This window comes from Pongo abelii, chromosome 14, assembly GCF_028885655.2.
Source record: "Pongo abelii isolate AG06213 chromosome 14, NHGRI_mPonAbe1-v2.0_pri, whole genome shotgun sequence".
In the NCBI taxonomy this organism is placed as follows: domain Eukaryota; kingdom Metazoa; phylum Chordata; class Mammalia; order Primates; family Hominidae; genus Pongo; species Pongo abelii.
The window spans coordinates 22,576,596-22,600,902 of NC_071999.2; the positions used below are offsets into that span (position 1 = coordinate 22,576,596).

Below are 24,307 nucleotides of genomic sequence, written 5' to 3' on the forward strand. Positions count from 1 at the left end.
AAGCAAAAAAGGGTTAACTTTCAAATTCAAGTTATTTGCATGTGGTTGTTCACAGCTGACAGGAGCAGCTGTCTGGTTTGTCTAGACAGCTGTTCAGATCTGGTAGAGTTGTTTCCAGTACTGCCAGCAAGTTTTTTACCTTTTCAAAAACTGCTGGAGTGGAATCTACTTTCAGTCAAGTGCATAATACAAAGACTTGGACTTGGATTCGTATCAAAACAATTCTTGTCAGATGAGGCAGGCAACGGAATTTTAAAATTTAGTTACAATTATCTCTTTGATCTTGATAGTGGTTTTAGCCATCATTTCTCTGATTTTAAAAAGAAACCACAAGGTTATTTAATGCTCAGTCTGAATATTTCTATAGAAAGTATCTTTTATATATACCCATGGATAGAAAACCTTGTTCTAGATATTTCAAAATACATACCACATTACTACTTTATTTTAAATGGTTCAATCAGAAAAAGGTAGTTGAAGGGCTCTTCTATATTTTTAAAACAAATGAAAAGAAACTAAAATTAACAATTGGGATTAAGCAAAATAGCTTTTTTACTTTTAATTTATTTTTACCTGGGCTTTTGTCCATGTCATTATATCTAACTAACTTGTATATTCCCCCTATAACTGCAAATTAGCATCCAACACATAAACACACACATATGAATTGTTTTTCCAGCTTTTGACCATTTTATTGGGGATACACATTGGCCAATGTGGGAACATACTGCCTACATCTTGATATTTAGCCAATAATAAAGAGGACTGTCTAAAGTTATACATGAGATAAACTACTATTCCATAATACCAACTTAACCAATGACTCATAAATATAATAAATATAAAACCTACACTCTAGAATAGCAGTTCTCAAACTGTGGCCCAGGGATCCCTGAAGCTTTTTAAAAGCCTGTCAGGTTGTCTGTGAGGAAAAAACTATTTGCATAATAATATGAAGACAGTATCTGCATTTCCCATTCTCACTGTCACACAGGTAAAAAGTGGAATTTCCCCGAGGCCACACGATGTGAGATATTGCAACTAACTGAAGGCAGAAGCAGGTAAGATAATCTGGCTGTCTTCTATTAAGTCTGATATTATAGATTTACAAAAATGCAAAACAATGCTATTCTTCTCATTAAACTTGCTTTGTTTTCAAAAAATATAGTTAATTAAAATGTTACTTATGTTAATATGTAATCGTTTCTCACTGTTACTTTTTAGCACATTATTTTGTAAAGTTTTGTTTGAATTTTTAACAGGATAAATATAACCTATATAAAGAAAAGCTCTTTGGAGTTCTCAATAAATTTTTAAGAGTATAGAGGGGTCCTGAAATTAAAAGTTTGAGAACTTCTGCTGAAGGATATTAAGCCCTTCATAACTATGTGACATTTTTATAAATTAGCAAGAACCTTTTAAAATAATTTCTGTTTAAGCAGCCATACTGATGAGAAGACAAGACTTTAGGGGAGAAAAGCAATCTGTTCTGTTTTACTTAAGAAACACGCCAAGGCATTTCCTCTTTTCTATGGCTCTTGCTACCAGAGATGAAGACTAAAACTTACTGTGAAGAAAAGCTCCATAACTCTGCTGTCCAGAAGAGTCTCCCGCCAGGACTCTGTTGGCTTCAACAGCACATTTTGCGAGGATTCAAACATAGCTATATAATGTCTGCCCAGTTATTTGGTGTCAAGGTCAACAACAATAACATTCTTACTTTGTCTAAAGTATAAGTATATCCTAAATATAACAGGAGCCATCTAGAAAGAATTTGTAATGGTAACAGTTTAAGCCTCTTCACATATGCTACATAATTCATGCATGAAGCTAAGGAATAAAAGGCATTAAGTGCCTGGGGAAAAAAAAGAATGTTACAGGAATGTAAGGTAATGCTTTCATTGTAATTATGTGTCATGCTGCAGGCACACAGAAACTTTGAGAACCAGAGAATTTAATGGTGGCAACAGAAGGAAATACACTTACTGCAAAGCATATGCCAAAATTCATGTAAAAAGAATCAATTTCTGCAAGTTTATCCCATCATTTCCCCCAATATCTTGCAACAATTAACACCACATATACAAAATGTGAGTTTCATAAAGTCTACTAGGAAAAACAGCATTTTTCCAGAAGAAATATATTCACTGGGAAAACAAAAGAACAAAAAGAGTAAACACATATAATATTAAAGAAAAAAAACTCCCACAGGTCACAGTATCTAAATATCAAGACAAAGAAATAATCTATTGACAAAAAACTTTATAGATGCTTATTTAAAATTCCCACCGACTAAAAAGCAATTTATATGGTGTTCAGGCATTCAATTTCAAACATGCTTCAAACAGAATACCATTTTACCATAAATAAAGTAACCATCATATATTTGTAGGTTTTTATGAATACGATTCATTGATACTGCCACAGTAACTGAGGCTTTTAAGAAATGAGAAAACTCGGCCGGTCACAGTGGCTCACGCCTGTAATCTCCACACTTTGGGAGGCCGAGGTAGGCGGATCACCTGAGGTCAGGAGTTCGAGACCAGCCTGGCCAATATGGTGAAACCCGTCTCTACTAAAAATACAAAAATTAGCTGGGCATGGTGGCAGGCACCTGTAATCCCAGCTATTCGGGAGGCTGAGGCGGGAGAGTCGCTTGAAAACACTCTCCCACAGAGGTTGCAGTGAGCCAAGATCACACCATTGCACTCCAGCCTGGGTGGCAGGGAGAGGCTCTGTCTCAAAACAAACAAACAAACAAAAAACAGTGGTTATGCCCCTTCCATTGGTAATCAAATGCCCAGTTAAAATACTTCGACTATGCAACATTCACATCACTCAATGAGAAATCTTAATGATAATCACCCAGAGCTATCGTCTGAAAAAAGTAGATAGAAATTCAAATACTGTATTTTGAGTAGTCTAAATCGTTATTTTTACAGAAAAATTATTATTCACAGGGAAAATTAAAGGCTGTAATAATGCTCTGGAAACTTTTTTTTTTTTTTTTAAGATTATTGCTTAACCCCCTTTAAAATAGCTAATACTATTCTGTCTCTGAAAAGCAGGGAGGGGCACTATGAGTTGTTTCAACGAGAAAAGTCGCTACTTGTTTCTGAAAAGTCACCCCCAAAATCTTCTGCAACTCTATTCGACTGATTAACAAAAGTGAAACTCAAATCTGGTTCATTTAAACTTCCCTTCTCTCTTCCTTTATCTGCCCCCTTGTGGAGGTACAGGGAAAGAGGTGAAGGCCAAAAAAGCCAAAAGAAAGAAGCCCAATTTTAAAAAGGGAAAAAATCAACCCGTGAACCCTAAGAGCTATCAATATAGAGTGAGTTCATTTTCTTACCAGGCACTGATCATGGTCTAAGGTCAATGCTGTGTTCTTCACCCAATACTACAATATACTGATTTATCTGACACCTAGGATTTGCTTCAAAATATTCTGGGGATGGCAGAGCACAGATGAAACAAGACTGGCTGTTTAAAGCTGGGTATTCTCTCTACTATTGTGTATCTTTGAAATTTTCCACAATAACGGGATGGCAAAGGCTATAGTATGTGAAATAAATCTTCTGAGTAAGGCAATCAATTCTTTTTGTGTTGTGTGTATGTGTACTTTTTGTTTGTTTGTTTTTAATGAGACAGGGTGTCACTATGTTGCCCAGGGAAGTCTTGAACTCCTGAGCTCAACTGATCCTCCTGGCTCAGCCTCCCAAAGTGCAAGGATTATAGACACGAGCCAGCACACCTGGCCAATTCTTCATACTTCATAAAAATTTAAATATATTTCACTTACTGTTTTCCAGTTTTATTTCTCTTTATTTTCAATATGCCATATCTAACAAACGAAATATAACTAGGAAAATAACGATTTTGTAATATTTCATATGCTTATAAAAGGTGTCATGATTTTATTTTTAAATTATATAGGATACGAGACAGATAAATGGGTTCACATAACCATAATAAAATGGTCGGCCCCAAAGCTGACCATTTACCGTTTTAGTAGCTAGCAGATGTGTGATCCCTCAGAGTAAGAAGGCAAATACTTCAGGTGCTGTAACTGCAAGAGAATGAAAGCCCAAACCTCCCTTCAAGAGCTGCAGACAGTTCAAGTACAGAGGAAGAATACAGGTGGCAGAAGCAAAGGGAATCATATTTATAAATTTTGCTACTTCTGGATATGTGAAAAACTCTATTCCAAGGAAATGAGGAGAGTCTCTCACATTCTAATTATGCCTTCCAGGTATAATGCAGCAAGAGGGGCAACAGTGTGTTTTGGTAAGAGGGAGATGATAACCTAAAGATTCAATGAATCTTACAAAAGTATCAGTAAGAAAATACAGGAAGAAATCTTACAAAAGGAAACTATTAAACCTAAACCAAAATTCTCATATAATTCTCTCCTCTATCTTTTTATAAATTATAAAAAGCATATACTCTATTAATACTTCTGGATATCAATTATTTACATTAAGGGAAAATGGATATGAGTTTTATTTAAAAAGGGCTTTTCCCAGATATAAAATGGAATTCACTGCAATGGCTCATGTAACATCAGATTCAAAATAACCCTGAAATCTGATTTTTTTTAAATCTTGGTTTAGCCTCTCCTAATCATGGTCTGTTTTTCAGCACACTGTCCCCGATGCCCAATTCTATGGCCAATTTTCTTCAAATGTTGGTAACCAGAATATTTTTAAGATTATAATTCCTTACATGTGGCCAAGAGCATGGGAGATTTATGAGTTAGTATGTAATATCTATCAGAAAATACCTTTCCCCATAATTATTACAAAACTCCATGTTACTTTTGTTTTCCAATTCCAAACCTGGAAAGGATTTTTATCTCTGGCATGATGTTTGCCTTCTAACAAGAATGCACACTTGTAATGCTCCATGCAAAGAGGCTACACTTACCTTCCACTAAAAAACTAATCTACAACACTGCAGACTTCACTACCTTCTATCAGCCAGCCTGGCTATACCACTAATAATACCACTATTATATACCTTAATAAAAATGCACATGTACTATATTATACTTTTCACAGCACACAATTACAATCCTGTAACTATAAATCATATCCCACTCTACTAAAAAAAGTTAATTATTCCCAAAAGCATTTAAATAAAAAACATAAAACAAAAAGAACAGTATAATAAATGTTTATATGGAACGGCATTATAATGTTTATACAGAACAAATGTTTAAAGACAATGCTGTTTTGACAAGAAATATGTTTTAGTTATCAGACTGCACCGTGAAACTGCTGAGGTTGCTCCCCCTGAATAAGAGACTATGCCGGCTTTTATATGGGAGGAAGGCTTACTATGCATTGTATGATGTTTAATATTACCTAAAATATTGTTATTATTCATGTACATGCATTACTTTTCAATTTGAAAAACAAAACTAGTGAAGAGCATATCACAATGTGGGCAGAACAACGATACACAAATCTGGACCATATCTTTACATTCAAAATAATATAAAGAATTAAGGTAATTCATTTTTAATCAGGTATTCTCAAATTACTATTTCTATCTGTATGTATAAGAAATAAAAAAATACCATTTCAACCCCAGATAATTCTTAATAATTCTTATAAGAAATCAAAAAAATACCATTTCTACCCCAGATAATTCTTAAATACTTAACTTAAAAAACAAACAGAACCACTACCACCAGAATTCGGAAATCTAGCACTACTATTCTTAAAGCAATATTTTAAAAATAATTTCAAGGTTAAATAAAGCAAGACGTTCATTTAAAAATAATTTTAATAAAACAATAGTTTCCTTTTAAAACTTTCAAAAATTTGGTTTATAGTCACCACTTTAGCATTTTACAATATCTGGACATCACATTGTTTTATCTTTTACAACAAATATGTCACCAACAAAAGAACAGTTTGATAATGAACTGATTATTTACTAAACTGTCTTTTATTACATGCTAGTCAAATTTTATGAGACACACAAGCCACAAAAGATTGGAACTAAATAGCTATTATTTCACCGAAGTTCAAATAAGAGTGTAATTCAAGAATTTTCTTGGCCTATGGCTTTATATATTTTTCTAAAATAAATACTGAATGCATGCAATTTATATTTTTATCAGAATAATTCATTTGTAACCAAACAAAACACAATTCCATCAATAAGAAAGCCAAACAGAGCTGCTTTCAGTCTTTTGCTAACCCTCTATCTTAAAAAAAATCTATCATACACATCTAATCTTACTTTACCTTCCCATGTTCTCACCAAATTAAAGAATCAGGACATTTAGTACAGTGATTTTTTTTTTTTTTTTTTTTTGGTCTCTGTACCAAATACAAGTCCACTCCCTCTTATCAAGGGTTCCGGCAAGGGATCCAATTCTGAAGTGCTAAAACCCAACCAGTCTTCTAAGCTCATCGCCATCATAATCCCTTGGAAAATCAGTTCCAGCTACATATAAATTCAACTGCACCACAGAAGAGTGAAGAATCAACTCTCCATTCCCTGCCCCTCTCCCACAACAATCCTATCTAGCTCTAAAACTCTCCACTTAGGAAAGCTCACCAACTTCTGTGAAACCAAAGGCACACATAAACATGCCACCTGCCCTACTCTGTAACTGCATGGCCAGAGACAAACATATACCAGGCCAAGAGCCAGAAGGACAGCTTAATCGCACCCTGTACTGACTGTCACTGGATAATCCTACTAAATCTTCTGTCTCAAGTTCTCATACAACAAACGGCATTATCATTAAATACGTACATCTTAACATGAAGTGGGGAAAACATCATCTTTGGAAATACACAGGTCCTTAATTATGCAATTAAGTTTATCCACTAACACTTTCAGTAAGGGTATCGTTTTGTGATTGTGAATGACACTCGAAAAAAATAATTAAATGAGGCATACAGTAGCTACACATTATCCTCAAGCAAATATGGACAACCTGAAAATTTCCTTTGCCTATTCTTATAATTACCTTACAATATAGAAAGATCTTGTAGCAACAATGGGCATTTCACATAAGTAATAAATGCTTTACTCCCTTCATCTTTCCATACTATTTTTTACCCTACTTCATCAGTAAAACAAAGTTTCAGGAGCTACAGCAAGCCCATTTTCTTTATTAAATATTTAATCCCTTTCACTATTCAATTTTCTAACAACAAAAACTGCTACTTCTCCTTCTGGCACAGCACAGAACCAATGACCCCAGTCTTATAGACAACACAGTCCAAGCAACCACAATTCCTGTGAAATACAGGAGTGACCTTACCTGAATGTTTTCCCAAGCCTTGCCTCCAAATAGTAAAGGTTGGCTTTACTGGAAATCCAATTTAGGTGAAAGCTTCTGTATCCCATTACTACTCTATAATCCAGTTAGCTTTCTCCAAGAGATTAAGTTTAAAAAAAAAAAGTTTACCAAAACCAAATCAGATCCACAAAAATAGAATACCAATAAAAGACAGTGTAACCAAACTAAAAAAAGAAGTATCACTGAAGCCAACATACCACACATACCTGCCAAACATTCTTGTTACAAAATGATATTGTCATTTATGATTAGCATTGCCAAAACCCTTAAGCATTTATGGACACCAGGTGAACTACTAGCCGAACTATATTTATAGTGAACAAACATCCGAAAACTGAGCTAATACTTCTGAACGGCCTTCTTTCAATAATTAAATAATAAACATATAATAATAAATATTTGCTGAGCATCTGTGCTAGGGCTCAACAATGCAGTGAGCAAAAGCATGGCCCATGCTTTCATGGAGCTTTGCTCAGTAGGTAAACAGACACTACTGTTGTCCCTCAATATCCGGAGGGGGACTGGTTCCAGGACCTCGCGTGGTTACCAAAATCCACAGATGCTCTGATATAAATCCAGAGTCTCTGATATAAAATGTAACTTATAAATATCCCATATATTTGCATGTAACTTATAAATATCCCATATACTTTAAATCACCTCTAGATTAATTATAATACCCAATACCATGTAAGTGCTATGTACATTGTTGCGCTGTTTCTAAAATTTGTATTTTTTTAATTGTTGTATTGTTATTTTTTATTTATAATATTTTTGATCCTCAGTTGAATCCAAGGATGTGGAACCCACAAACCTGGAGGGCTAACTGTACTTAAATAATCTAAGGAATGAAAAATTACAGCTGAGAAGCGAGCCAAATGGGGAAAAAATCATATACAACATGCATAGGGAGAAAATAGCAAAAGAAAGCCAACCTGGTCTGGGCCGAAGTACAATTAGGAGGTGATCAGGCAAAGAGAGAGGACCCAGGCAGAGAAGCAGTGTGTGCAAGGAACAAGGTAGAAGGAAAGCTGGCCTGTGAGTGCAGCTCTACCAGAAGAGCTATGAGAGGGGGGTGGTGATGAGACCGCCCCGGACCCTACCGCCCACTATCAAATGGGGATGATGGTATGATGGAGGATCACAGGACCAGGACACTTTCTTTGCACAACAGTGATCCAAAACAGAATGAGAAGCAAGTGAATTTTGTCTCCAGAGTCTCAGAGTAACATGGGGCTACAAAGTGCAGAGGAATTTGCTCTCTGGGCCACAGAGTGATTTTTAACATCTACCAAATCCCGGAAACTGTGGACTTTGCACCACTGGGTCTGGGTAGGTGAATACTTTCATAAATCACCTGCTGCACATAGAAAAGCTACATATAATAATCCTTAACAAATATAATGGTTTGCAGATAATACAATTACGTATATAATTCATTAGCATTAATAAGCAAGTTCAGCAAGATTACAGGATACAAGATCAACATACAAAAATCATTTGTATTTTTCCCTATATAGTGTGAAAATGAAATTTAAAAAACAATTTACAATTGAATAATAAAAAAATACTCACAAGCCTGGGCAACACAGCGAAACTCCACCTCTACAAAAATCAGCCAGGCATCATGATATGTGCCTATAGTCCCAGTTACTCAGGAGGCTGAAGTTGAGAGGATCGCTTGAGCCCAAGAGGTTGAGGCTGTGAAGAGCCATGATTACACCCCTGCACTCCAGCCTGGGCAACAGGGTGAGACCCAGTCTCAAAAAAAAAATGTACTTAGAATAAATTTAATAATCTTTTACTCTGGAAACTATAAAACAGTGTTGAAATAAAAAAAAAAAAAAACCTTTAATAAACAAATCCAGGCCAAGCACAGTGGCTCATGCCTGTCATCCCAGCACTTTTGGATGCCAAAGCAGGAGGATCACTTGAGCCCAGGAGAGTTCAAGGACAGCCTGGGCAACATAGTGGGACCCTGCTCTACAAAAAAATTTAAAAATTCGCCAGGTGTGGTGATGTGTACCTGTGGTTCTAGCTACTTGGGAGGCTGAGGCAGGAGGATCACTTGAACTCAGAAGCCAAGGTTGCAATTGGGAGGCTGAGGCAGGAGGATCACTTGAACTCAGAGGCCAAGGTTGCAGTGAGCCATGATCATGCCACTATATCTCAGCCTGGGTGACAGAGCAAGACCCTATCTCTATAAATAATAATTTTTAAAAATCAGAAAACTTAACTTCGTTTTTTGTTTGTTTCTGTTTTAAGAGACAAGGTCTTCCTCTGTTGCCCAGGCTGGAGTGCAGTGGTGCAATCATAGTTCAAGGTAACTTTGAACTCCTAAGCTCAAGCCATACTCCTGCCTCAGCCTCCCAAAGTGCTGAGATTCAGGTGTTAGCCACCGTGTGCTGCCTCTACTTTCTTTTTAAAGGGTACAATGCCAGGTACAAATAGACAATAGTTGGAGGAAATACTGATTACTCAAAAAAAGAGGACAGAAGAAAATACTTCACAAGGGCTTTACATATATGTGCTTTAAAATTCCATCATTCTCCTTGCAATTCTATCAGTTTAAAAAAATAATAATAAAATAAAATTCCCTCATGCTGACTTCTACCACTGTGTTCCTCCATTCTGGAAGAAACCTAGACAAAGCTGGTCAAATCAGCACTTAATAGCTAAGAAGTATGGATCATCAAGGCAGGCAGTTCACACTACCACAGGGCTGCCTACCTCAACCACGCCCTGGGCTGTCTCAACATCTATGTCATTGGCCTAACACCACAATACCACATTTTCTTTCTGAAATCCTGACTTCTCCCCTCAAGCAATAAACAGGTTCATCTAAGCTTAAAGTATAAAACAACATTCCCTTGGCACAAACCCCCATTCCCTTGAGCTGTCAGTTGACGCTCTTCGAAATATCTATACAGTTCAGTTGACCCTTGGATAACACAGGTTTGAACTGCACAGGTCCACTTATACTTTCACTAGAAGTTACACCAAGTGTGCCTTCCTTTCCTTACCTCCCCTTCACCTCCTCCACTTCTGCCTCTGCTATCACTGAGACAGCAAGATCAACCCCTCCTCTTCCTCCTCCTCCTGAGCCTACTCAACTAGAAGACGAAGACGAAGACCTTTATGATTGATCCACTTATACTTAATGAACACTAAATATCATTTATCTTCCTTATGATTGTCTTAACAACATTTTCTTTTCTCTAACTTACTTTAAGAATATATTATAGTATATATAAAATATAAAATAAGTACCAACTGACTGTTTATCAGTAAGTCTTCCAGGCAACATTAAGCTATTAGTAAAACGTTCTGGGGAGTAAAAAGTTATACTGGAATTTTTGGCTGCATGGGGGTTGGTGTCTCTAACCCCCACATTGTTCAAGGGTCAACTGTACTTCACTCTATACTTCATCAATTACTAATCACTACCTGATCACTGAGATATGGCTTTTGCCCCTGTCACTCACATAAACAGACTTCCATATGACCAACTATGTTCTAACTGATATTCGGTGTAGATGAAAAACAATCTACATCTTACCTATCGGTAACAGACGATGTTGACTACTGATTCCTTGAAACATCATCTATCTTTGCTTTCCAAACACTCCTTGCCTTGTTCTCCCATCCACTTGTCTTAATTGGCTTTCTTATTTTCTTTTGCTTCTTCCTGCTTTTTCACTACTGATGCACCTAAAGGTCCTGACATGGATCCTCTGCTTCTCCTTGGACCACCTCTCCTATTTCCTTAACTTCAATGGCCCCACTCTCCCACAACTTTATCTCCACCCCCTAATCTCCCTCTATAATTCTACTAATGGTGCAGTTGACCTGTGTGAAGTGGGTTTCTAAACCGTGGCATGATGGGTATTTTTAAAGGCTTCATTGAGACATAATTCACACACTACGCAATTTACTCACTGAGTGTACAGCTCAATGGTTTTAGCATATTCACAGATGTGTGCAACCACGACCATGATCTAATCTTACAACATTTCCATTGTACCAGAAAGACCCCATATGCTTTAGCAGTCACTTCCTACTTTCTTCCAATCACTCCAGTTCTAGGTAACCACTAACCTTTCTGTCTCTATAGATTTGCCCATCCTGGACATTTCATAAATATGTTATCATATAATTTGTGGTCTTTTGTGAATGGCTTTTTTCACCCAGTATGTTTTCAAAGTTTACACACGTTGTAGCATGTATCAGTAATTCATGCCTTTTTATGACAAGTAATATTCCCATTATATGGGTATACCACATTTTATTTATCCATTCATCAGTTGACGGACATTTGGGTTGTTTCTACTCATACAGTATTATGAATAGCCTATTCATATAGTACTGCTCTGAACATTCATGTACAAGTTTTTGTGTGGATGACTATCGATACTTTGGGCCCAATAATTGCTTGTGTGGGGCTGTCCCGTGCTTTGTATGATGTTTAGGATGTTTAGCAGCATCCCTAGCCTCAACCCAATAGATGGCAGTAGCATTTCTCGAGTTGTGACAATCAAAATTGTCTCAAGACGCCACCAAATGTCCCAAGTATACAAAATTGTTCCTAGTTGAGAATCAATATTAAAGAGTTATGATTTGTTTACTTTCTTCTCCTTTTTTTTTCTTTTTTAGAGACAGAGTCTCACTCTATCCCTCAGGCTAGAGCTAGAGTGCAATGGCGTAATCTCAGCTCACTGCGACCTCTGACTTCCGGGCTCAAGCAATTCTCCTGCCTCAGCCTCCCAAATAATTGGGTCTACAGGTGTGTGCCACCATGCCTGGCTAATTTTTTGTAAGAGATGGGGTGTATTAGTCCATTCTCAGGCTGTTGATAAACACATACCCGAGACTGAGCAATTTATAAAAGAAAGAGATTTAATTGGACTTACAGTTCCACGTGGCTGGGGACACATGGAACAATCATGGCAGAAGGCAAGGAAGAGCAAGTCCCGTCTTACATGGATGGCAGCAGGCAAAGAGAGAATGAGGAAGATGCAAAAGTGGAAACCCCTGATAAAACCATCAGATCTTGTGAGACTTATTCACTACCACGAGAACAGTATGGAGGAAACTGCCCCCATGACTCAATTATCTCCCACCGGCTCCCTCCCACAACACACGGGAATTATGGGAGTACAATTCAAAATGAGATTTAGGTGGGGACACAGAGTCAAACCCACATCATGAGGTTTTGCCACGTTGCCCAGGCTAGTCTCAAACTCCTAAGCTCAAGCCATCCACGGGCCTTGGCCTCCCAAAGTACTGGGATTACAAGCGTGAGCCACTGCACCCAGCCAAGTTATGATTTCATTAGTGAAACTTCGTATGAGCGTAAATCTTGACCTAAGAACACTGTAATACAAGCTATTAACTATGATAGCATTAATGCCCTTAAATATTAATATCTAAATATTTACTCTGCATTATTTTGTCAGTATCTCTCTATGCACATCCTACATAGATCCTATGCCACTGCTCAGTCAGCTTCAGCTGGTTTTCCCAATATTTTACAGTCACAATTAATACAGTACTTTCTATAAGAAATTACATTTTGGGGCCGGGTGCAGTGGCTCAGGCCTGTAATCCCAGCACTTTGGGAGGCCGAGATGGGTGGATCACGAGGTCAGGAGATCAAGACCATCCTGGCTAAGAGGGTGAAACCCCGTTTCTACTAAAAATACAAAAAAATTAGCCAGGCATGGTGGCGGGCACCTGTGGTCCCAGCTACTCAGGAGGCTGAGGCAGGAGAATGGCGTGAACCCAGGAGGCAGAGCTTGTAGTGAGCCGAGATCATGCCACTGCACTCCAGCCTGGGCAACACAGCAAGACTCCATCTCAAAAAAAAAAAAAAAAAAAAGAAATTACATTTTGGTCTTGTTCTGTTGCCCAGGCTGGAGTGCAGTGGTGTGATGATAGATCACTGCAGCTTCAAACTCCTGGCCTCAAGCAATCTTCCCACCTCGGCCTCCCAAAGAGAAATGAAACCCTAAGTCCACACAAAAACTATAAATGAATGCTCACAGCAGCATTGTTAATAATAGTCAAAAAGTGGAAACAATCCAACTGTCCATCAACTGATAAATGGATTAAAAAAGTGGTATATCCATACAATATTATGGCAATAAAAAGGAATGAAGAACTGATTGATGCTGCATGCTACAAAATGGATGAATCTTGAAAACATTATGCTAAGTGAAAGAAGCAAGGATGGGTGCAGTGGATGACACCTGTAATCCCAGCACTTTGGGAGGTCGAGGCAGGCAGATCACTTGAGGACAGGAATTCGAGACCAGCCTGGGCAACATGGCGAAACTCCATCTGTACTAAAAAATACAAAACTAGCAGGGCGTAGTGGTGTGTGCCTATAGTCCCAGCTACTCAGGAGGCTGAGGCAGGAGAATCGCCTGCACCCAGGAGGCAGAGGTTGCAGTGAGCCAAGATCGCACCACTGCACTCCACCTTGGGAAACAGAGTGAAACTCCGTCTCAAAAAGAAGCCAATCACGAAGGACCACATATTATATGATTCCATTTATACGGTATGTCTAGAATAGGTAAATGCATAGACAGAAAGTGATTGCTAAGGACTGGAGAAGGTGGAAATGGAGACTAACTGCTAATTGACACAGGGTTTCTTTTTGGGATGACGAAAATGTTCTAAAACTACTGAAAATTATTGCTGTACAACTCTATGAATATATTAAAAAACACTGAATTATACATTCTAAATGGGTATATAGTATAGTGTGTGAATTACATCTCAATAAAACTATTATTGAGACTGGGCATGGTGGCTCATGCCTGTAATGCCAGCACTTTGGGAGGCTGAAGGAGGAGAATCACTTGAAGCCAGGAGTTCGAGGCCAGCCTAGCCAACACAGCAAGACTCCATCTCCAAAAAAATTAAAACAAAAAAATTAGTCAGGGCCAGGTGTGGTGGCTCATGCCTGTAATCCCAACACTCTGGCAGGCCAAAGTGGGTGGATCAACCTGAGGCCAGGAGTTCAAGACCAGCCTGGACAACATGATAAAACCCGTCTCTATTAAAAATACAAAAATAAGCTGGGTGTGGTGGTGCACACCTATAATCCCAGCTACTCGGATGGCTGAGGCATGAGAATCGCTTGAACCCGGGAGGCAGAGGTTGCAGTGAACCAAGATAGTGTCACTGCACTCCAGCCTAGGCAACAGAGCAAGATTCTGTCTCAAAAATAAATAAATAAATAAAAATAAAATTATCTCAATATAAAGTATAAATACAAAAAATAAAGCAGATTAGAAAAAATTATGAATGGTGATTGTTATTGATAATTTAACACAGCCTCATTTAACATGATACCATTCTAAATTATCAAAATATTTAACACTAAATACACAAATTTTCCATGATTTATTATTTGTCTATCCTAAGAGACAAATCACCTTTTATTTTATTTTATTTTATTTTGAGACAGGGTCTCTTCTGTCGTCCAGGGTGAGTGCAGTGGCATGATCATGGCTCACTGTAGCTTCAACCTCCCAGGCTCAAGCAATCCTCCTACCTCAGCCTCCCGAACAGCTGGGACTACAGGCACACACCACCACACCTAGCTAATCTTTGTATTTTTTTGTAGAGATAGGGTTGTGCTATGTTGCCCATGCTGGTCTCGAACTCCTAGACTCAAGCAATCCTCCCATGTCAACCTCCCAAAGTTCTGAGATTACAAGAGTGAGCCACCACACCCAGCAGATAAACCATCTTTTAAAAGGCATCACTTCAACACTTTTATACTAAGTTAAATTTGATTATTTAGACCCTCTCCATGGTACAAGGCTGCATAATTATTCCATTCTTTCCTTACTGATTGAATGGTAGATCTCCAGGTAATTTCCAAAATTAGAAATTAGTCAGAATTGAGTTCCTTGAAATTGATTTCCCTAATGAGTGCTAAATCTGTAGCTTAGTTTAATCTCACTGCCAAGTTCTTTCTCCCACACTTAAAGCTAATCCACTCAAAGAATACTTAGCTGTAGTGCAGTCAGCCAACAAATGGCACTATATGAAAAGGTCACACAAGAACTCACTCATAAGACATGAAGCAAAATATCCTCAAGTCAAAAACCAAGATATACTTTCTTTAAACAAGGAATTATTTCCTTTGGCAACACTGCAGTATTGCTTATCATTTTCAGATGACAGGTTTTCCAAAGCTTTATCTAAGTACTTTATAAAATATTTTTTGTGTGTGTATCTTTTAGACAAGCTTTGTTTCCAAACTCCCAGAGAACTATTTCTTTTTATGAAATAGTCACTCTCTACCAACTGTATTTTCCCTTAAAACAGACACTTTAAAATATATGCAGTGTAACTTTTGTTGATTTTTCCCTACATATATAATTAATATTTTGATAGCTCCATATGGACTGATAATTTAAAAATATATCTCAAGGTTTTTCAATATCTTTTCTTTCCCCACTGAAAACACTGGAGCAAGAAGCTGAATCCAATCTCTCTCCCCAACTACAAGATCCTGTTGTGGTGGTCCCCACATCTATCACCATTGGCTCACCTGAATAAAGTCTGCCTTACCAACTTTATTTAAAAAAACAAACAAACAAAAAACCTGGAACAAAAATATTGAAACACTCAAAGGGGAAATTTTTTTAAAAAGCAAACCTAAGCAAGTAGCCACCTCTTTACAACCAAAAAGAATTAAGTTAATATATTAAAGATAAAAAGTTGGTTATTGGGAGAAAGATGATTACAGAATAAGAATAAAAGGAAACAGTGACTGACCTTACTGTAAGCTTTGCCCCATAATGCAGCAGTTCACAGTGACTGCTTTTGGGAAAGAAACCTGGAGAGCCCACGAGTCAGACTCACTTTACCTGACAGAGCCCTTCACAGTTAATATTCTACTACGTGAATAGACTAAGTTTAAATGGAAGAAGGAGTTATACCCCACCACACTCCTTTAAATGTCATAATTTTACCAGCCACAAATAATTAGCGAGTTTCTATGTATGTAAATGTAGCTCCTCTTGGCTCTTGTTACAATAAAAATGAGTCCCATCCTAGATCTCTGGTCTGATTTCACATCTATTTCCTGTCTGCTTATCATCGGTCTTTTTCTCCTGAACAGACTCTCAGATTAAAAACATCTAAAACAGGTCGCATTAAATTTCCTATACCACACAGAGGCGTATTAGATCAACAAAGAAGAGTATAAAAGACAGCTAGTTATATAATGAACTATTTAATTCACGGAGGCTATTAAGAGCTCAATAAATAGTAACTAACTCCTGAGTGTTTTAAATGTATTGTTTCATTTAATTCACACAACAATCCATACCCCCATTTTACATTTGGAAAAGTTGAGACTCAGAGAGGTTCAGGTGATTTGCCTAAGATCAGCAGAGGCTTGAATCCAGATCTATCGGGCTTTACACAACAAATGGGTAGCCACTGTATATTATTATCAACAGGCAGCAGATGTCCTAGCATAGTAAATGAGACAGCAGTTCCTTAAAGTTTATGAAATACAAATTTCTCTACTTTAAGTAACTAATTTAAAAAGCAGATATATGCATTGATAATACAACCCACTTAAACTTTTGAATAATTTCCTAAAAACAAAATTCTCATTTTTTTATACTGGTAAAGGCCCTTGAAGAATAAACATATTACTAACTTATTACCTATACTTGAACAACATCACCATCCATAAAGATTAAATTAGAGCACTCCAAACTAGCTTTAAGTCAGTCAAAAAAATCAAACATAATTATTTGCCCAAGGAAAAAATGATTCAGTTTCTTAAAAGGTACTTTCTACCTGTTTCCTTTTCCTTCCCAAAGAATATTGCTAATCCTGAATTAGCAACAGCTCCGTCATCCACCACACGTTTCTATGTATTCAAACTTCTTCTACAAAGGAGTAAATAAACTTTTAAATCTTCTAGTATTATCCTAGTATCCACTGTCTTTTGGCATTATAAAGAAATTAAATTCTATTTCTTAAAAAAAATCTTATTTTCTTTCAATATGTTTTATAAAACCTGCAGAGGTGAAAGACTCCGAGCTGTAATTAAGTCACCTATGAAAATTACCACAGATAAACTATTCATTTGTTAAAAGGATATAATTTGGAGGAAGAAAGTTCCAGCTCAAGACTTGATTGGCGAGTGCAAGGTAACGCTGAAATACTGAAGACATCTGAGCATTGAGGTTTTCCCGCCTGCTGAACTCCTGCAGAACTTCAACAGTTAACATGAAGATCTGACGAAGGTCTTCTTCCTACAGTCAATAAATCACAAATATTTTATATGAAAAATTTATTCAAAATGTATCCCCTTTTAGAATCATGAAACAAAACAAACACCTTAGAATTTCCAATGGAAAACACCATTTCCTTAAGAACGTGTTCCATTTTTAGGCCTCTACTTGTAATTTACATCGCAGTATGCTTTCAAGTGACACCAGCTGGAATACTTTTACTTGAATATAAATGCTACTTCCATAGAGAAGAGAGTCTTCGACAACTACTGCGGAGCCGGAGGAGTCAGTTGCTATAGTGCAGAGCCCTAGGATTTAAGCCAATGCCTTCACATAACTTTACTCCAGAGCCAAACAATACATACAAGACAAAGAGCCCGCACCATCTGCAATAACATTTGAAATACACGGCCTTCTGGCATTCTTCCAGACCTATTTTTAAGGCCAACAGAGTCCCTTCAATTGAATTAGTTATATCTAAACACAATAAGAAATAAATAATAAACTAAAGATCTTTATAGAAGTATTGTTTTTAAGACTAGAATTAAACAAGTAATTTTAAACCATCAACTACACTCACCAAACCTATCATTTTACTATATCCTTTGAAATCACAAAACAAATCCTGAAGTACAGGCTACCATTCAACTACATAAAATAAATATTCTCACGTCATTAGGAATAGATTGAGTAAAAAGTGAATGATCCAATAATTAAAACTCAAGAACAAAACTACCAATACCTGAAAAACTCTTTTGCAGTTACCATGGAATTCCATGCTCAATCCAATGTTGCTAGTTTTACTTGAACTTGAAAATTCACTCAATAGTGCAGTCAGAATAGAACAGGCCAGAGTTTGCTGTAATTATTTGATAAGAAATAATTGTGAGGCATTACTGTTTCAATGCTTTGTTTCAATGCATTTGTTCAAACATAATAGAACATTTTCTCCCTAACTTTAGATCTTCCACTATATCTTTAGATCTTATAACAACTAGTCAGAAAATCAGATATGACAAAATAAATATTAGCTCTCCTTTCTAAGTGGTCTGGTCAGTGTTAATAGTACTTCCTCAAATGCAGTTATACAAATCCATCTAAGAGTTGAACTCAGGACACACTGTTCCTACGCAATAGTGGAATTCAAACGATATTTTAAAAAAAAATGTTGAAGGTATTATTTTGTTTAATTCGCAGAACAATCTATATCCTCATTTTACATTTGAGAGAAGTGACTTGGAGTACTTATCTAAGGCCAGCTGAGATTTCAACCCATGTTTGACCCCCTGTTCTGTTTGTAAAATGCATTCCCAAATAGATGAAAAGTGAAACAGATTTTATAGTGTCCAAAATATTACAGCCAGGTAATACCCAAAAGTTTTTTAAATAGAAAAATGAAGATTTTTCTTCTCATTGGTTCTATCCAACAGGCTCCTAATATCAACTCATTGATTTTATTCCCAGACTAAAAGAGTCAAGGTACAAAGGATGGAAAGAGGATACAAATTGTTTTGGCAACTTTCCAGGAGTTAAACAGAAATATGCACACTACCTCTGAACAACCGAAAGATTAAAGTCGAGATGATACTATTTATGCAAGCTTATCCAACAGCTGAACACAGTCATACCCACCCACCAACTGCAACATCTCTGTTCAGAAATGCTTCTGATGTCAGTACCTTGACCTTACAGATACTTATCTTGGCAAATCTTAGCAAATAACTTAATGATATTAAATTCCTAAAAACTGGCATGAAATATCTGTTGAAGGTGAGAGGTGAGTGATGGTTCCATGAGTGACTAATAGACTGTCCATTTCGTATATGTCTGAAATTTTTCTTTAAAAAATGTAAACATAGGCCGGACACAGTGGCTCACGCCTGTAATCCCAACACTTTGGGAGGCCGAGGCAGGTGATCACCTGAGGTCAGGAGTTCAAGACCAGCCTGGCCAACATGGTGAAACCCTGTCTCTACTAAAAATACAAAAAAGTCAGCGGGGCATGATGGCGGGCACCTGTAGTCTCAGCTACTTGGGACACCAAGACAGGAGAATTGCTTGAACCTGGGAGACAGAGGTTGCAGTGAGCCGAGATCGCGCCACTACACTCCAGCCTGGGCAACAGAGTAAGACTAAGTCTCAAAGAAAAAAAAGTAAACATAAAGTTAAATTCTTATTTGCCTCTTAATCTCAACTAAAACAAGCATGACTATATAGCTAATATTTATGAAAGGCACAAAACCCCATACATTAAAGAAGTTTCTCAGACTTTTCCACACCTGGAAGTAAATGCAAATTCTCTAGCGAATCTAGGGGTATGATCAAAGATGCCTTCTGCAACAGTAAAAGTTCTCTGAATGCTACTGGTTTGGCATAAACACACACATTTTGTAATTTTACTTCAAAATATACATGACTTAATATAAAAATGTCCCTTTCTCCCCAAATCTTCAAGAAACCCATTTAACTGCCTTTGTATGGCCCCAGGCACTTGGAGACAAAGAAGCCAGGCACTAAGGCCTCTCAGAAAAAAACAGTTGATCACATATTTCTGTCATTTTACTGTTTAAAGTGATCTCAAAAATTCAGAAAGTACAATCCCTTCTTTTTTTAGTTAACAAAATTGTTAATTTTCAAAAATTTTCTTTTAAAATGATTAATGATTATAGTGCCAGCAATTAACATTAGACAGATATTTAAATAACATCAGGATCAACTATAAACATGATTTTTAAATACAGCTAGGCTTTGGTGGGGAAAGTAGATGTTAAATCAAATGAATACGATTCAGAGAAAAAATTTAATTCATAATGATCTAACGATGAATCCCAAGATCCTAGGATCCTGAAAACAATTTTTCATTTAGACTTAGCTTTTCACTTATCCTTTCTAAGACTCCAGTCAATAAAACATTATAAACACATCTAAATGTTTGAGAAAATTTGTCTTACTAAAAAAGGAAATTAATTTCTGAATCTCAGATGAGATAACCTATTAAAAACAGAATTCACACACAACATATAAAAACCTGCAAGCTGAAAGAATCTAGAAGCACTCATTAAACAAATTCTTACTCTTACAAAGAAATAATCTATACTAATTTTTCACAAGTAATTTACAACTTGCCACAGATTATGTTTTACTGCATTCACCACAAAATGGCTTATTTTAAAACTACCACCATATTCAAGTTTTCAGGAACATCTCTCTAATTAATGGTCACAGCCATACGTACTCACAAAAGCTTTACTTTTTCACATGAAACAAACATTTCCCAAGATAACATGTGGTTTATGGTCAAGATGAGAAACAAATGAGTGAAGGAGAGGGGTAGGGCAACGACAGGTGAGAGCACTGCTAAAGCTACTCCTGCAACTACAAACTTCATCAGACAAAACAAGGAGCCCTGGTGGCATGGAACTGCTTTTTAGTTACAGCAATGAATATATCCCTCCAAAACAGCAAACTTCCACACTAATGAAGTACAAATTCACCCATAAAAACAAGTACATTCTTAATCGATGAGAATTTAGAACAAAATGCACTTACAGACTTAGCCCCCTGAACACCTAAGAATCTTTCGTTTTTAAATAATTTTTTCATCCTACAAAAATATACTTCTATCTTAGAAAAACTAGAAATTGTAGAAAAGCACAAAGAAAATAAAATTGTCTACAATCCTACCATCCAGGAGTTATTACTGTAACATTTATAGCTTTCCAATTTTTTGATGCACAGATATAAATTTTTATATACCATTGATATAAACCCATATATAGTTTTACATTCTACTTTTCCACTTTATACCTATGAAATAAAAAGAAAAAAAATTTAAAAACAAGTGTGTTCTATTTAAATATACCACTTAAAGACTTAAGAAATAGATAAAAAATAAATTATCATACAGCATTGTTAGAGGTATTGCAAGAAATCAAATATTCTGGCTTTAACTGTACCTACGATTACCAGCTTCCAAAGAACTAAAATTCAATAGGATATTTTCATCATTAAAATATACCAAATAGTATAAGCTCTCCTTAATTTGGAAATCCTGTAGGAATATGAGATTACCATCATAAATATTAATCATACTACACTGGTCTGGCTCAAAGGTGCCAAATGAATAGAGACTCCTGGGGAATGATGAATAATTAAACATTGATTATACATTAAGAGAGCAAAGTACTTCAACACATATCAACTGAGTATTTCTCCCTATTCAAAGGGGAATTAAACGTATCACTAAATGTCTAGGACTCACTTCTAAATATGTTTGCTCATTTTCAATATTTAATTATGGATTAAATCCCCTTCAAATGAAGTTACTCTCACATTGTGTTGTAATGAAGATAGCTAGGGAAGCAAGCCAAAAATAAAACTCCCAAGGGAGAACAGAGGACAGCTTCTTCCCAGGATAGAGAGAGGAAAGAAAAAAAATTAAAGCATCAAATCTGCCTAGAGGAGATCACCAGCTTTAGCTTTTCTTACCCTTGAAGAATGTTCTTATCTGCCTCCTTCAGACTGTTAGGTCTCAATGGGCAACCCGAGTGCACTACCCCCTAACTCACCCTTTACTGACCAGTATCTTCAAGTGCTGCCTCTCTCGCCTTTGTCAAAGTCAGAGCTAGATATTTTTCCGTATCAGAGACAGTGGCTCTGATACTTAAGACAGCCGGAAACAAAAGCTGTAGTAATTAATGTCAGTGAATTCGGATCAAAGTTGACTAACTAACTGATTGATAAAAGATTGCCATACTAAAATACACAGGAATTTACCCAGTATAAAATACAAATCTTAAGACTTCTAAGAGGTTAACACAACAATACTTCACTTATCTAAGATCATAAAGAATTAAGTTAATAGGTTAATTTTGTAAATGCAGCAAGCAAACATTTTTAATGAAACTTCCTATAAATTTTTCTTAAGGAATTATTTCTACAGCAATTATATGATATTATAGTTAAGTGACTACTTGGAAGCTACTAAAACATAAGGGGCCCTTCCACCCGTTGGCAACGTGGTGCCAGATCCCAATGCTTGTTGATTTATGTCTGCTTCATAGCTTTTCTTAATCATCCTTTGTTGTTGTCTATCATTCACTGCTGCTGGCAATTTGACTGCCAGTAACAGGTAGTTCTAAATGGATCGTTTTCATTTGCTCACAAGTTAGAAACCAAATAAAGTTTATTAAAATTACATCTAAAATAAATGATAAATAAAAACACTCTGCAGGACTCTTTCAGGAGTCCAATACAAGAATCCTGTTGTTTGAATCAGTTAGAAAATCTGGGCTCTAACAGTCCAAGATTTCCTTCTTCAAATAACTGTGGTCAAAGCCCTTCATGTACCTTGACCTCAGCTTTCTCATCTATAATAAGGGCTACCACCCTCTGCCATGCCTAATTTGCATAATTGTCCTAAGGCTCAAATTGCATAATGCTTAAAAATACCATGTAATTACACCAGGTTACAAGAAGGTAAAGTAGCAGCTGTATTTTTTATCATTATCATAAAAAATAACAACCACCTATTTCAGCTTTTTTAATTCTATTCCTTGATGACGATCTACATTCTGCAAAATTAAAATTACTAAATGTGTTACACCACTTAAAAAAGAGAGCTATAACTGAAGCTGTATCACTAAAGCAATATAGTAAATGTTCAGTAAATGCTGTTTGGATTAATGAATCAATGTTTACTTCTATGCCCAGCACCATGTTAACATAACAGAAGTTGGAAAATAAATGATGTGTTCCCTATTTTTTGGTTGTTTATAAATTTCTACAAGAAAATTTTAATATGTCAAACAAGTAGAAGACAATGCAATGAGGTGTCAAGGTTATTAAAAAAAGTCTAATTGTCTTCTTCCATTGAAGTACTGAAAATTCACAAGTTAATTCACTGACTAACAATTTAAGTAACTCTTATCTTCACATTGAAAGTCTTAGACCAGCATTCTCATTTATTTCTAGCAAAAGCCATTAATTTCAACCTAGTGAAAAAATGCCCTTCAGAGATAGCTTGCCTTACTCACCAGCTTACTGTCACAAGCCCAAGATACTCAAACACTAACTCCAGCTGACAAAATAAAATACTCTTGTTCAGAGAGAGGACTGTCTCTTATAATAGCCTGGCTCTTACCCCAGGAGCTTTATTACCAAGAATAAACTTTATGAAAGGTTGCCATACATAAAGCAGACTTCCAGCTGCTCTTCTATGCAAACATCAATGAGACTTATGATAAGAGAGATTAACTTGGCTATCACATCCAGGGGCTGCCGTAGACAAGTGAATTTCTCACCCACTTCTCTCTAGTATGGCAAAGAGGAAGAAAGGAGACTTAAATGCTAAATTAAACAGCTTTAAAAGTGATTTAACGTATGCCTACTGCTTTCAAAGGAAATAAGACAAATATGAATTATATATTTAAATAGATTAAAATTTTAGCTTAAAATAAAAAATTTTGCTACTTTCCTAGGAAGGCAAGTTTCCATATCCCTCCCAAATTAGTACTGACAGCAGGTCTGACACTACTGCAAACTGAGATGAAATAACCACCTAACCTTTATAATTATGGAAGGAAAACATCATAACTGCCCACAAGCTTGAAATAACATTATTTAATAATCATACAGGCATAAATCAACTAAGAATACATCATTTTTTATACAAATTAGATATAATCTTTCCATAAAACTGTCTGTA

The 24,307-nt window shown here is 36.4% G+C and overlaps 1 protein-coding gene and 1 long non-coding RNA gene across 6 annotated transcripts in view; one reads left to right on the plus strand and one right to left on the minus strand.

The window, feature by feature from the left end:
* LOC129049440 (uncharacterized) overlaps positions 1-19,590 on the plus strand; it is a 45,153-nt gene extending 25,563 nt beyond the window's left edge. Inside the window, exons 3-4 of the long non-coding RNA XR_008512523.1 lie at positions 995-1,061; positions 19,066-19,590. This is a non-coding gene — a long non-coding RNA (uncharacterized LOC129049440). The remainder of the gene's footprint in view (positions 1-994; positions 1,062-19,065) is intronic.
* XPO4 (exportin 4) overlaps positions 1-24,307 on the minus strand; it is a 124,863-nt gene that overhangs the window by 46,675 nt on the left and 53,881 nt on the right. For all 5 annotated transcript variants that reach the window (XM_024257687.3, XM_054528793.2, XM_054528794.2 and 2 more), the window contains 3 exons: positions 18,344-18,460; positions 17,469-17,622; positions 1,569-1,681 (listed from right to left, as the gene is read on the minus strand). In XM_024257687.3, coding sequence (XP_024113455.1) covers positions 1,569-1,681; positions 17,469-17,622; positions 18,344-18,460 — 384 coding nt within the window. The remainder of the gene's footprint in view (positions 1-1,568; positions 1,682-17,468; positions 17,623-18,343; positions 18,461-24,307) is intronic.